At 47.2% G+C, this 13486-nt stretch overlaps 1 protein-coding gene across 1 annotated transcript in view; it reads right to left on the bottom strand.

The window, feature by feature from the left end:
* GHDC (GH3 domain containing) overlaps positions 1-12474 on the bottom strand; it is a 64773-nt gene extending 52299 nt beyond the window's left edge. Inside the window, exons 1-2 of the mRNA XM_044296645.1 lie at positions 12408-12474; positions 4850-5115 (exon numbers count right to left, since the gene is read on the bottom strand). Coding sequence (XP_044152580.1) covers positions 4850-5111 — 262 coding nt within the window. The 5' untranslated portion in view covers positions 5112-5115; positions 12408-12474. The remainder of the gene's footprint in view (positions 1-4849; positions 5116-12407) is intronic.
* Between the last annotated feature and the right edge of the window lie 1012 nt (positions 12475-13486).

Here is a 13486-nt window from a genome sequence, read left to right as displayed (position 1 = left end):
TGCTTGCAGCGTTCGGGTGTCCGCCTGGCCGTGCGGAGGCGTGCGGATCCGTCCAGACTTACAATGTAAGTCAATGGGGACGGATCCGTTTGAAGATGCCACAATATGGCTCAATCTTCAGGCGGATCCGTCCCCCATTGACTTTACATTGAAAGTCTGGACGGATCCGTACGAGGCTATTTTCACACTTAGCTGTTATATGCTAAAATAATGCAGACGGATCCGTTCTGAACGGAGCCTCCGTCTGCATTATTATGATCGGATCCGTTCAGAACGGATCCGATCGAACGCTAGTGTGAAAGTAGCCTTACCTACTTTTCTTAGTGCCGTCAGTTGCAACTTTCTTAAGAGTCAGCGGTAGACCATTCATGTTTTAGTAATCTCTGGAACTATATTCCAAACTAGACTATTCCCGCTGCTCGTCCTCACTGGGCTTACTTCATCCTCCTCCTCCTAAGATTTACATTCATTATGTCCCCCTCTTCCTCATCTTGAAGAAGGGTGCCTGAACCGCCTGCTGCAGCTACTGCAAGTCAGTAATCCTGCTTTTTTTCAGGCAGAGCTTCATTCAACTGTTGCAGAGATAATCCTCCTCCTTTGGCCTCATGCACACGACCGTGCTGTTTTTTGCGGACCGCAAATCGCGGATCCGCAAAAAAACAGAAGCCGTTGTAGACATGCCTATCCTTGTCCGCAAAACGGACAAGAATAGGGCATGCTATATTTTTTTCCGGGGCCTCGGAACAGAGCAACGGATACGGACAGCACACGGAGTGTTGTCCGCATCTTTTGCGGCCCCATTGAAGTGAATAAGTCCGCACCCGAGCCACAAAAACTGCGGCTCGGATGCAGACCCGAACAACAGTCGTGTGCATGAGGCCTTAAAGGGGTTCTCCACTTTTCCTATATTGATGACCTATCTTCAAGATAAGTAATAAATATAGGAAAAGCAGAGAACTCCTTTAGGCTGGGTTCACACGGGCGAGATTTCCGTGCGGGTGCAATGCGCGAGGTGAACGCATTGCACCCGCACTGAGTCCGGACCCATTCATTTCTATGGGGCTGTGCACATGAGAGGTGATTTTCACGCAACACTTGTGCGTTGCGTAAAAATCGCAGCAGGCTGTATATTGTGCGTTTTTCACACAACGCAGGCCCCACAGAAGTGAATGGGGCTGCGTGAAAATCGCAAGCATCTGCAAGCAAGTGCGGATGCGATGCGATTTTTATGCATGGTTGCTAAGATGAAAGTCTATTCACTGTATTATTTTCCCTTATAACATGGTTATAAGGGAAAATAATAGCATTCTTTAATACAGAATGCATAGTAGAAAGTCAATTGAGGGTTAAAAAATAAACTCACCTCCTCCAATTGATCGCGTAGCTGCCGATCTCCTGTTCTTTCTTCAGGACCTGTCAAAGGACCTGTGGAGACATGGTACATCACTGATGGACCATGTGATGAGCTCAGTGACTTTCCACAGGTCCTTTGACAGGTCCTGAAGAAAGAACAGGAGACCGGCAACTACGCGATCAATTGGAGGAGGTGAGTTCATTTTATTTTTTAACCCTCAATTGACCTTCTACTAAGCATTTTGTATTAAAGAATGCTCTTATATTCCCTTATAACCATGTTATAAGGGAAAATAATAACATTTACAGAATACTGAATCCAAACCCGAACTTCTGTGAAGTTCTGTGAAAAACATGCCGATTTTTCTCGCGCGCGTGCAAAACGCATGAAAACGCTTTGCGGGGAAAAATCGTGCATGTTCCCACAACACACCCGCTTCTTTTCCTGCAATGCCTGTGTGAACCCAGCCTTAAAGGGGTTGGCCCATCTGGGACATTGTTGGCATATCACTAGGATAAGCCATCAATGTCCGAAAGGTACGGTCCCACCTCTAGGACCTGCTGCTATCTAGAAAACAGGGTCCCTGAAGTGAAGGACAGCGCACCACGCAGTCAAAGCATGCTCTCCATACATTGCTACGGGAGTTCGAAAAGTAGTCAAGCCAGTGTGCTCGGCTATTTTCTGGTCCCATAGCAGTTAAAGGAGAGCGTACTGTGCCAATGTCTTCATTCACCACTATTGGACTTCCAGAAATAGCCGAGCCAGCACATAGTGAACGGAGGGTGGCCACGCATGTACGGCTGCCTTCTGATCACTTTGGGGGTCCTGTTTTGGAGATAGGAGTGGGTCCAGACATGGGACCCGTACCTATCTGACAGTGATGGCATAGCCTAGTGATCCCAGATGGGAATACCCATTTAATAACCCATCCCCAGGGGATGATTACATGCTTTAACTGACAAATAGCCCATAAAAAGAAAAAAAATCTTAATAAAAGACACTAATAAAAAAGTGGAAAAAAATCTGCATGCAAGGCTGTTCCCATCATGCTCAGCACCACCAATGTCCTTTTCCTATACAGCCCCACAGCACAGAAGGTGAAAACACAAGATCTCAAGTCTGTAGTGAGAAAGAGCACCTGCCACCAGGATCCACCCTATAAAACCAGGCACACTGCCTGACAGGGTTGATCCTGTTGATTAAAATGATTCCCGTCTTGTGAAAATTGGTTAAGAGGTTCCCAAGAAAAAAAAAAAGTTAATTACCATTTATGCCAATGAGGGCTTCAGTGCGCAGAAGGATGGGGCCAGCACTGTAAAGAGATGATGAGGTGCACCGAGGGGCTAGCCCCACCCCTCACTTAAAGGGAACCTGTCACCGGGATTTTGGGTATAGAGCTGAGGACATGGGTTGCTAGATGGCCGCTAGCACATCCGCAATACCCAGTTCCCATAGCTCTGTGTGCTTTTATTGGGTAAAAAAAAAACGATTTTATATATATGCAAATTACCCTGAGATGAGTCCTGTCCCTGACTCATCTCACATACAGGACTCATCTCTGGTTAATTTGCATATGTATCAAATCGGTTTTTTTACCCAATAAAAGCACACAGAGCTATGGGGACTGGGTATTGCGGATGTGCTAGCGGCCATCTAGCAACCCATGTCCTCAGCTCTATACACAAAATCCCGGTGACAGGTTCCCTTTAATCTGTAATTGAGATAAAGGTGTAAAAGTCTTTTTGCCTTGAGAACGCTGCAACCAATTTTCACAAGCATTTAACCAGCAGAATCAACCCTCCAGGCAGGAGTTGTTCCACTCTGCAATCTACTCTGAATGTAGCAGCCAGGCCCATGCCAGTCACTGCTCTAGTAAAATTTAAGCTGGTCTCCAAAGAAGACTTTTCTGAAGCTGCAGTGTTCCCTGGAATGTCAGACCCAGAACAATCAGATTTAGGACTCTTTCACACGGGCGTCTTATTTTTGGCCCGGATAAGAGGCAGGTGCGTTTTGCACTCGCGTGAGAAAAATCGCGCATGTTTGGTACCCAAACCCGAACTTCTTCACAGAAGTTCGGGCTTGGGATTGATGTTCTGTAGATTGTATTATTTTCCCTTATAACATGGTTATAAGGGAAAATAATAGCATTCTGAATACAGAATGCATAGTATAATAGTGCTGAAGGGGTTAAAAATAAATAAAAAAGTTAACTCACCTTCTCCTCTTGATTGCGTAGTTCCCGTTCTCTTTACTTCTTTAATGATGAGCTGTGGGCTAAATGACCTTTGGTGACGTCAGATCACATGCTCCAATCACATGGTCCATCACCGTGGTGATGGAGCATGTGATCTGACGTCACCACAGGTCCTTTAGCCCACAGCTCATCATTAAAGAAGTAAAGAGACCGGGAACTACGCGATCAAGAGGAGAAGGTGAGTTAACTTTTTTTTACCCCTCCAGCACTATTGTACTATGCATTCTGTAGTCAGAATGCTATTATTTTCCCTTATAACCATGTTATAAGGGAAAATAATACAGTGAATAGACTGTCACCTAGAACCCATGCGTGAAAATCACACCGCATCCGCACTTGCTTGCGGATGCTTGCGATTTTCACGCAACCCCATTCATTTCTATAGGCCTGCGTTACGTGAAAAACGCAGAATATAGAACGTGATGCGTGAAAATCACCGCTCATGTGAACAGCCCCATAGAAATGAATGGGTCCGGATTTAGTGCAGGTGCAATGCGTTCAACTCACGCATCGCACCCGCGCGGAATACTCGCACGTGTGAAAGGGGCCTTAGACTACTCTCACACTTAGGCTCCATTCACACATCCGCAATTCCATTCCGCATTTTGCGGAACGGAATTGCGGACCCATACATTTCTATGGGGCCGTCCGCAATTCCGATCCTGAAAAAAATAGAACATGTCCTATTCTTGTCCGCAATAGCGTACATTGCCGGTGTCCGTGTTTTGCGGATCCACGGATCCGTGGATCCGCAAAACACACACGGATGTGTGAATGGACCCTTGCATTGTTGTTTACCGGTATTGAGATTCGGCAGATGATCTCAATACCAGAAAAAAAACATTTCTGTTTAGTCTTCATGCATTCTGAATGGAAAGAGATCTGTTCAGGATGTATCAGGATGTCTTCCGTTCTGGCAGCATTCCGTTTTGTGCGGTTTTCTGTCCAGTCATAAAAACAAAAAAAAACGGATCCAGCACTGAAAACAATGTAAGTCAATGATGACAGGTCAGTTTTTTAGGAGCCAAAAAAAACAGATCCGTCACCCATTGACTTTAAATGTATTTAATATATCCGTTTTTTTCCGTTTTGATTTCACACAACTGCATCCTAACGGAACAGATGCATCCTGATGTGCAAAATCAAAACTGATCCGTTTAATTGCGGTATTGAGATCCTCAACATGGCAAATGCAGGTCCAGTCATCTGCTGCTCTATCTTGGGGTCAGGACTGCACTTACCCTCTACGTCTCTGAAGCTGTACTTGAGTCCATACTCTGTGTTTCGATGCTTGTCCAAGGATTCCAGCAGGATTTTCTCCTGTATCTCCTGAGCATCACAAGTGTCCTGATCCAAGTTCTTTCTGCGTTTCTCCCTGGACAAAGCCTTGAAACTCCACCGGCGCTTCAGCTCAGACATCCATTGATTTACTCTCCTACCGTTCCATAGGAGAAGCAGAAGGATGCTGACACAGGTCCCCACAGAAATAATGAAGAAATACATGGTCCTAAATAGCAAAACATGAGGGTTAGGGCTCGTTCACACGACCGTATGGCTTTTTCAGTGTTTGCGGGCTGTTTTTAACAGATCCGTTTTTTGTTTCAGTAGTGTTTCCGGTTCCATTTCGTTTTTCCGTATGGCATATACAGTAATTACATATATTACAAAAATTGGGCTCGGCATACAATTTTCAATAGATGGTTCCGCAAAAATGGAACGTATACAGAAGACATACGGAGTACATTCCGTATGTGTTTCGTTTTTTTGCGGACCCATTGACTTGAATGGAGTCAGGGAACATGTTCTATCTTTCAACGGAACAGAAAAACGGAAATGGAATGCATACGGAGTACATTCTGTTTTTTTTGCAGAACCATTGAAATGAATGGTACCGTATACGGAACTAAAAAAACGGCCCGCATACGGAACGCAAAAAACGTTCGTGTGAACGAGCCCTTAGGCCTCTTTCACAGGGCAGTTTTTTTTTTCCATTTACGGGCCGCTTTCTGCAGCCCGTATATGGAACCATTCATTTCAATAGTTCCGCAAAAAATACGGAATGTACTTCGTATGAATTCCATTTCCGTATTTCCGTTCCGTTGATAGAACATGTCCTATTATTGCCCGCAAATCCCGTTCCGTGGCTCTATTCAAGTCAATGGGTCCGCAAAAAAACGGAATACATACGGAAATGCATCCGTATGTCTTCGTATCCGTTCCGTTTTTGCAGAACTATCTATTAAAAATGTCATGCTCAGCCCAATTTTTTCTATGTAATTACTGTATATGCCATATGGAAAAACGAAACAGAAAAACGGACCATAAACACAATGGAAACCAAAAAACGAATCCATACAAAACGGACCACACTGAAAAAGCCATACAGTCATGTGAAAGAGGCCTTAGTCATAGTGATGTATCTGAGAGATCCCAAATCCTGAAAAAAAAATCATTCATTTCCATGCACATGCTCTCTGGGACCCTCAGTTCAGACCCCAGCTATCCTCTGAACAGGTGACACCCACTGTTTGTTGGAAAAACTCCTCTCAGGCTACTTTCACACTTGTGTTTTTTGCAGATCCGTCATGGATCTGCAAAAACGCTTCCGTTACCATAGTACAACCGCATGCATCTGTCATAAACGGATCCGGGTATATTATGTCTTCTATAGCCATGACGGATCCGTCTTGAACACCAATGAAAGTCAATGGGGGACGGATCCGTTTTCTATTGTGTCAGAGAAAATGGATACGTCCTGGCACACAATGTAAGTCAACGGGGACGGATCTGTTTTCTCTGACACAATAGACATCTTGCTCCGCACCACATCGCATTTCCGTTCAGTTTTGTACCCATTGACAATGAATGGGGACAAAAATAAAGCATTTTCTTCCGCTATTGAGATCCTATGACGGAAGTCAAAAGCGGAATTGAAAACGCTAACGTGAAAGTAGCCTCAGGGGCTGTTCACATTACATTATTGTCCTAAGTTTAACATATACGTTCGGAAAAAAGGATGCAAAAGCAAAGTGCACTACGTTTTTCCACAATGCAGAAGCCGGCAAAAAAGTATACATTAAAACTACATGCACACAAACGCATTTTGTTTCCGTGTCCCTTCCGTTTTTTTTTGCAGATAGGATGCGATCCCGTTCATTTCAATGGGTCCGCAAAAATTGCGGACAGCAAACCGTGTGCTGCCCGCATCAGTATGTCCGTTCCGTAGCCCCGCAAAAAAAAAAATAGAACATGTCCTATTTTTGTTTGTTTTAGGCATTATTACAATGGATCCGCAAAAAAAACAACGGATGGGTCCGTGTACATACGGTCGTGTGCATGTAGCCTAACAGATCAGTTTTATTTAACAGAGGAACCCTATGGTAACAGATAGCACTCCATGGCATCCGTCTAAGGGCCCTTTCACACTTGCGTTGTCCGGATCCGGCGTGTACTCCACTTGCCGGAATTACACGCCGGATCCGTAAAAACACAAGTGTACTGAAAGCATTTGAAGACGGAGCCGTCTTCAAAATGCGTTCAGTGTTACTATGGCACCCAGGACGCTATTAAAGTCCTAGTTGCCATAGTAGGAGCGGGGGAGCGGTATACTTACAGTCCGCGCGGCTCCCGGGGCGCTCCAGAATGACGTCAGAGCGCCCTGTGCGCATGGATGACGTGTTCCATGTGATCACGTGATCCATGCGCTTGGGGCGCCCTGACGTCACGCTGGAGCGCCCCGGGAGCCGCACGGACGGTAAGTATGGTGCTCCCCCGCTCCCCGCTACACTTTACCATGGCTGCCAGGACTTTAGCGTCCCGGCAGCCATGGTAACCATTCAGAAAAAGCTAAACGTCGGGTCCGGCAATGTGCCGAAACGACGTTTAGCTTAAGGCCGGACCCGGATCAATGCCTTTCAATGGGCATTAATTCCGGATCCGGCCTTGCGGCAAGTCTTCAGGATTTTTGGCCGGAGCAAAAAGCGCAGCATGCTGCAGTATTTTCTCCGGCCAAAAAACGTTCCGTTCCGGAACTGAAGACATCCTGATGCATCCTGAACGGATTTCTCTCCATTCAGAATGCATTAGGATAATTCTGATCAGGATTCTTCCGGCATAGAGCCCCGACGACGGAACTCTATGCCGGATCCGGACAACGCAAGTGTGAAAGGGCCCTTACGTCATGTATATACCTAAGGGTACTTTCACACTTGCGTTTTTCATTTCCAGCATAGAGTTCTGTTCTAGGGGCTCTATACCGGAAAAGAACTGATCAGGCATATTCCCATGCATTCTGAATGGAGAGTAATCCGTTCAGGATGCATCAGGAGGTCTTCAGTTCAGTCGTTTTGACTGATCAGGCAAAAGATAAAACCATTGCATGCTACGGTTTTATCTCCGGCAAAAAAAAGGACCTGAATGCCGGATCCGGCATTTTTTCCCATAGGAATGTATTAGTGCCGGATCCGGCATTCAGAATACCGGAATGCCGGATCCGTCCTTCCGGTCCGCGCATGCGCAGACTGAAAAAAAGGTAAAAAAAAAATAACTGCTGGATCCGTTTTGCCGGATGACACCGGAAAGACGGATCCGGCATTTCAATGCATTTTTTCGACTGATCAGGCATTTTTAAGACTGATCAGGATCCTGATCAGTCTTAGGCTACTTTCACACTAGCGTTCGGGCGGATCCGTTCAGAACGGATCCGCCCATAATAATGCAGACGGAGGCTCCGTTCAGTACGGATCCGTCTGCATTATTTTAGCAAAAAAAAGCTAAGTGTGGAAATAGCCTGGGACGGATCCGTCCAGACTTTCAATGTAAAGTCAATGGGGGACGGATCCGCTTGAAGATTGAGCCACATTGTGGCATCTTCAAACGGATCCGTCCCCATTGACTTACATTGTAAGTCTGGACGGATCCGCACGCCTCCGCACGGCCAGGCGGACACCCGAACGCTGCAAGCAGCGTTCAGCTGTCCGCCTGTCCGTGCGGAGGCGAGCGGAGCGGAGGCTGAACGCCACCAGACTGATGCAGTCTGAGCGGATCCGCCTCCATTCAGACTGCATCAGGGGTGGACGGCTGCGTTCGGGTCCGCTCGTGAGCTCCTTCAAACGGAGCTCACGAACGGAATACCGAACGCTAGTGTGAAAGCAGCCTAACTAATGTCATCAGTTTGCATACGTTTTGCCTGATCCGGCAGGCAGTTCCAGCAACGGAACTGCTTGCCGGATCTCTCTGCCGCAAGTGTGAAAGTAGCCTTAAAGATGTGAACAGAGCCTAAAAGCCAAAGGGCATCTGTCAGCAGCTTTGTACCTATAAAACAGGCTGACCTGTCATATGTGCAGTGGCAGCTGAAGGCATCTGTGTTGGTCCCATGGAGAAAAATTATGTTTTAATACATGCAAATCAGCCTCTAGGTACAATGGGGGCGTTGCCTTTGCGCTTAAGCTGGGTTCATACATGACTGATTATCTGCGGATTTGCCGTTGCAGATTTTCATGTGGCAAATCCGCAGGGTTGTACAATACCAGCAAAGTGGAGGAAAATTTCTGATTTTATGTGTTTAAAAAAACACATTATACTCACCTGTGTCTGTCTGCGATGTAGGCAGGGGCGAAGCTATAGGGGAAGCAGGGGAAGCGGCTGCTTTGGGGCCCTGACCCTGAAGGGTCCCATCCAGGATGAAGAGGACTTAAATATTTTGTCAGGGCCCCCTCAACAGTATAACACAATGAAATTACAGTCAGGTCCATAAATATTGGGACATCAACATTTTTGGCTCTATACACTACCAGAATGGATTTGAACTGAAACGAACAAGATGTGCTTTAATTCCAGACTGTCAGCTTTAGGCCTCATGCACACAACAGTATTTTTTCACGGTCCGCAAAACGGGGTTCCGTTGGTCCGTGACCGTTTTTTTTCGTCCGTGGGTCTCCCTTGATTTTTGGAGGATCCACGGACATGAAAAAAAGTTGTTTTGGTGTCCGCCTGGCCGTGCGGACCCAAACGGATCCGTCCTGATTTACAATGCAAGTCAATGGGGACAGATCCGTTTGACGTTGACACAATATGGTGCAATTGCAAACGGATCCGTCCCTATTGACTTTCAATGTAAAGCCAGTAGTCCCTTTTATACCATTGGATCGGAGTTTTCTCCAATCCGATCGTATATTTTAACTTGAAGCGTCCCCATCACCATGGGAACGCCTCTATGTTAGAATATACCATCGGATTTGAGTTACATCATGAAAACTCATATCCGACAGTATATTCTAACACAGAGGTGTTCCCATGGTGATGGGGACGCTTCAGGTTAGAATACACTACAAACTTTGTACAAGACTGCCCCCTGCTGCCTGGCAGCACCCGATCTCTTACAGGGGGCTGTGATCAGCACAATTAACCCCTCAGGTGCCGCACCTGAATGGGTTAATTGTGCGTATCATATCCCCCTGTAAGAGATCAGGGGCTGCCAGGCAGCAGGGGGCAGACCCCCCTCCCTCCCCAGTTTGAATATCATTGGTGGCACAGTGTGCGGCCCCCCCTCCCTCCGTCTCTCTATTGTATTTATAACATTGGTGGCCAGTGTGCAGCCCCCCCTCCCTCTATTGTATTTATAACATTGGTGGCACAGTGTGCGCCCCCCCCCCCCCAGCCTCTATTGTATTTATATCATTGGTCGCCAGTGTGCGGCCCCCCCTCACTCTATTGTATTATCATTGGTGGCACAGTGTGCGCCCCCCCCTCCCTCTATTGTATTTATAACATTGGTGGCCAGTGTGCGGACCCCCCCGGCCCCCCCTCCCTCCCTCTATTGTATTTATAACATTGGTGGCACAGTGTGCGGCCTCCCCTCTCCCCCCGATCATTGGTGGCAGCGGAGTTCCGATCGGAGTCCCAGTTTAATCGCTGGGGCTCCGATCGGTAACCATGGCAACCAGGACGCTACTGCAGTCCTGGTTGCCATGGTTACTTAGCAATATTAGAAGCGTCATACTTACCTGCTGGCTGCTAAGCTGTCTGTGACCGGCCGGGAGCTCCTCCTACTGGTAAGTGACAGGTCTGTGCGGCGCATTGCTTAATGATCTGTCACTTACCAGTAGGAGGAGCTCCCGGCCGATTACAGACAGCGCAGCAGCCAGCAAGTAAGTATGATGCTTCTAATATTGCTAAGTAACCATGGCAACCAGGGCCATGGTTACCAATCGGAGCCCCAGCGATTAAACTGGGACTTCGATCGGAACTCCGCTGCCACCAATGATCGGGGGGGGGGGGGGGGAGGCCGCACACTGTGCCACCAATGTTTTTGTGCCACCGCACTGGCCACCAATGAAATTGAAACTGGGGAGGGAGGGGGGTCTGCCCCCTGCTGCCTGGCAGCCCCGGATCCCTTACAGGGGGCTATGATACGCACAATTAACCCCTTCAGGTGCAGCACCTGAGGGGTTAATTGTGCAGATCACAGCCCCCTGTAAGAGATCAGGTGCTGCCAGGCAGCAGGGGGCAGTCATGTACACAGTTCGTAGTATATTCTAACTAGAAGCGTCCCCATCACCATGGGAACGCCTCTGAGTTAGAATATACTGTCGGATCTGAGTTTTCACACAGATCTTCGGATCCGTCTGTATGAAAGTAACCTACGGTCACGGATCACGGACACGGATGCCAATCTTGTGTGCATCCGTGTTTTTTCACGGACCCATTGCCTTGAATGGGTCCGTGAACTGTTGTCCGTCAAAAAAATAAGACAGGTCATATTTTTTTTAACGGACAGGATACACGGATCACGGAGGCGGATGACAAACGGTGCATTTTCCGAGTTTTCAACTGACCCATTGAAAGTCAATAGATCCGCAGAAAATCACGGAAAACGGAACAGCGGCCACGGGTGCACACAACGGTCGTGTGCACGAGGCCTTAATTTGAGGGTATTTACATCCAAATCAGGGGAACGGTGTAGGAATTACAACAGTTTGCATATGTGCCTCCCACTTGTTAAGGGGCAAAAGTAATGGGACAGGTCAGTGGACTGGACTGTATATACAGTGGCAGTATAGACGGACGGAACAGCTGGTCTGAGAGAGCGATCTTTACTAGCCACAGGAATGGGGGCAGCGTGAAAGGAAGGGGTTGCGAAAAAAATACTTTAAAATATTTGCTGGGGGGCCCCAGTCATTTATAGCTATGCCCCTGGATGCAGGCCACAGTTTTCTTCAGTCCACAGGGCCTGAGTTGCTGCTTCCTGGGGCAGGTGGTCATGATGATGTCATCGCGACCGCCTGAACTGTTCTACTACTACATAGGTTTTAGGCCTATGGGGCAGACCATCAGGGACGGGAGCCCGAGGCTCCTATGCCCTGCGGCAAACTGTCTCCCCCTGCCTCATGGCAGAAACGGGCGTGACGTCACAAAAATACAGCAGTAATTAAGAAATATCGCCATATCACCGTTTCTTAATACCGTGGTATAGGGGGGGGGGGGCACAATGTGAGCATAACTACTGTGTGGTGGCATAAAGGGGGAATAACTACTTTGTGGGGGGCATAAAGGGGACTGGGTGGGATTAGGTGCATAGTTCTGTTCAGGGAGGCGTTAGAACCCCCCAGACATCAGATAAGTATGATTCCCTCCGCAGGACCAGCTAGGGAATTCGCCCAAAAAGCCCCCAGGAGTGAAGAGAAATCCAGCACTGCAATAATAATGTCATCATTTACAGACTGAAGGCAGCAGAACATGGCTGCGGCTGGACTAGAGAAGCAGCCCGCACACAAGACACACGTGACTTCGCCCCCTTACCCAAATTCCAGACAGAAATGTCATTCACTTCCCAGTTCAATACACCAAGGCGACTGACAAGTAGCCACGCCCCTTTTGCATCACGTGCTCCGGACTGCAGCCAATTAGAGGAAGGTTAGGGGTGATACACAAGGAGCCATGATTGTTTATGGCACAATAGGCTCCAGTAATGAGGAGCCATGTTTGTTGCTGGCAGACCACGCAGTAGATTGTTCAATGTTCACCCTACTGAAACTGAACACGCTTAATGAAGTTGTCAAGGCAGGCAGTTATGGGCTGGATTCGTTTTCTGGGTTATTATGCTTGTTATGCACCAAAATGTGAGGGGAAAATATCCAGAAATACATAAACACTGCTGCTGAAGTGTTTCTTCGGGTGTTCCCAACTGTGACCACTAGGTGGCTTCAGCTGTCAAGTGAATAGAACGGTGACGTAGGGCAGTTAGGACATGACCATAAAATTGATTAATGGGGAGCAGCAAACAGAGTTGGGAAAAGCACAGAAAACCTCTGTCAGGAGTGTATCTCCTCAGATACAGGTAGAAATAATAAAAAAGCAGCGTTTATTATTCTCGTGCATAGCTATAGCACACCTGCCAGCTCCGAGACGGGACAGTGACTCCAAAGATAAAAAATATTTGGGTGAGATTGGTGAAACTTTATAAAATAAAATAAAAAAAAGCAACCAGTGTCACTGCCCTGGAAAATGAAACGTGATGGGTTTGCTATGGGCAACAAAGGCAGTTTTTATAGGATATGTTCACAAAGAAAATATCCAGCAGAATAATCCGTATTTGCCATGAAATCAGGGGCGGACTGGGAACTTAAAGTGGCCCTGGAAAAAAAAAAAAAAGTGGCCGCATGTTGTTGGTGGGTCCAAACTGACAGAAGGCGAGGCAACACAAGTAGGCTAGCAATATAGTGCAGCACAAAGTACTGCCCCAGCAGAAGCACATACCACAGTACAGCACAAAGTACTGCCCCAGCAGAACCAAATACCACAGTGCAGCACAAAGTACTGCCCCAGCAGAAGCAAATACCACAGTGCAGCACAAAGTACCGCCCCAGCAGAACCAAATA

This window comes from Bufo gargarizans, chromosome 6 (assembly GCF_014858855.1).
Source record: "Bufo gargarizans isolate SCDJY-AF-19 chromosome 6, ASM1485885v1, whole genome shotgun sequence".
Taxonomy (NCBI): Eukaryota; Metazoa; Chordata; class Amphibia; order Anura; family Bufonidae; genus Bufo; species Bufo gargarizans.
The sequence above is the reverse complement of the archived record's forward strand: the minus strand, read 5'-3'. Positions and strand labels throughout refer to the sequence as shown.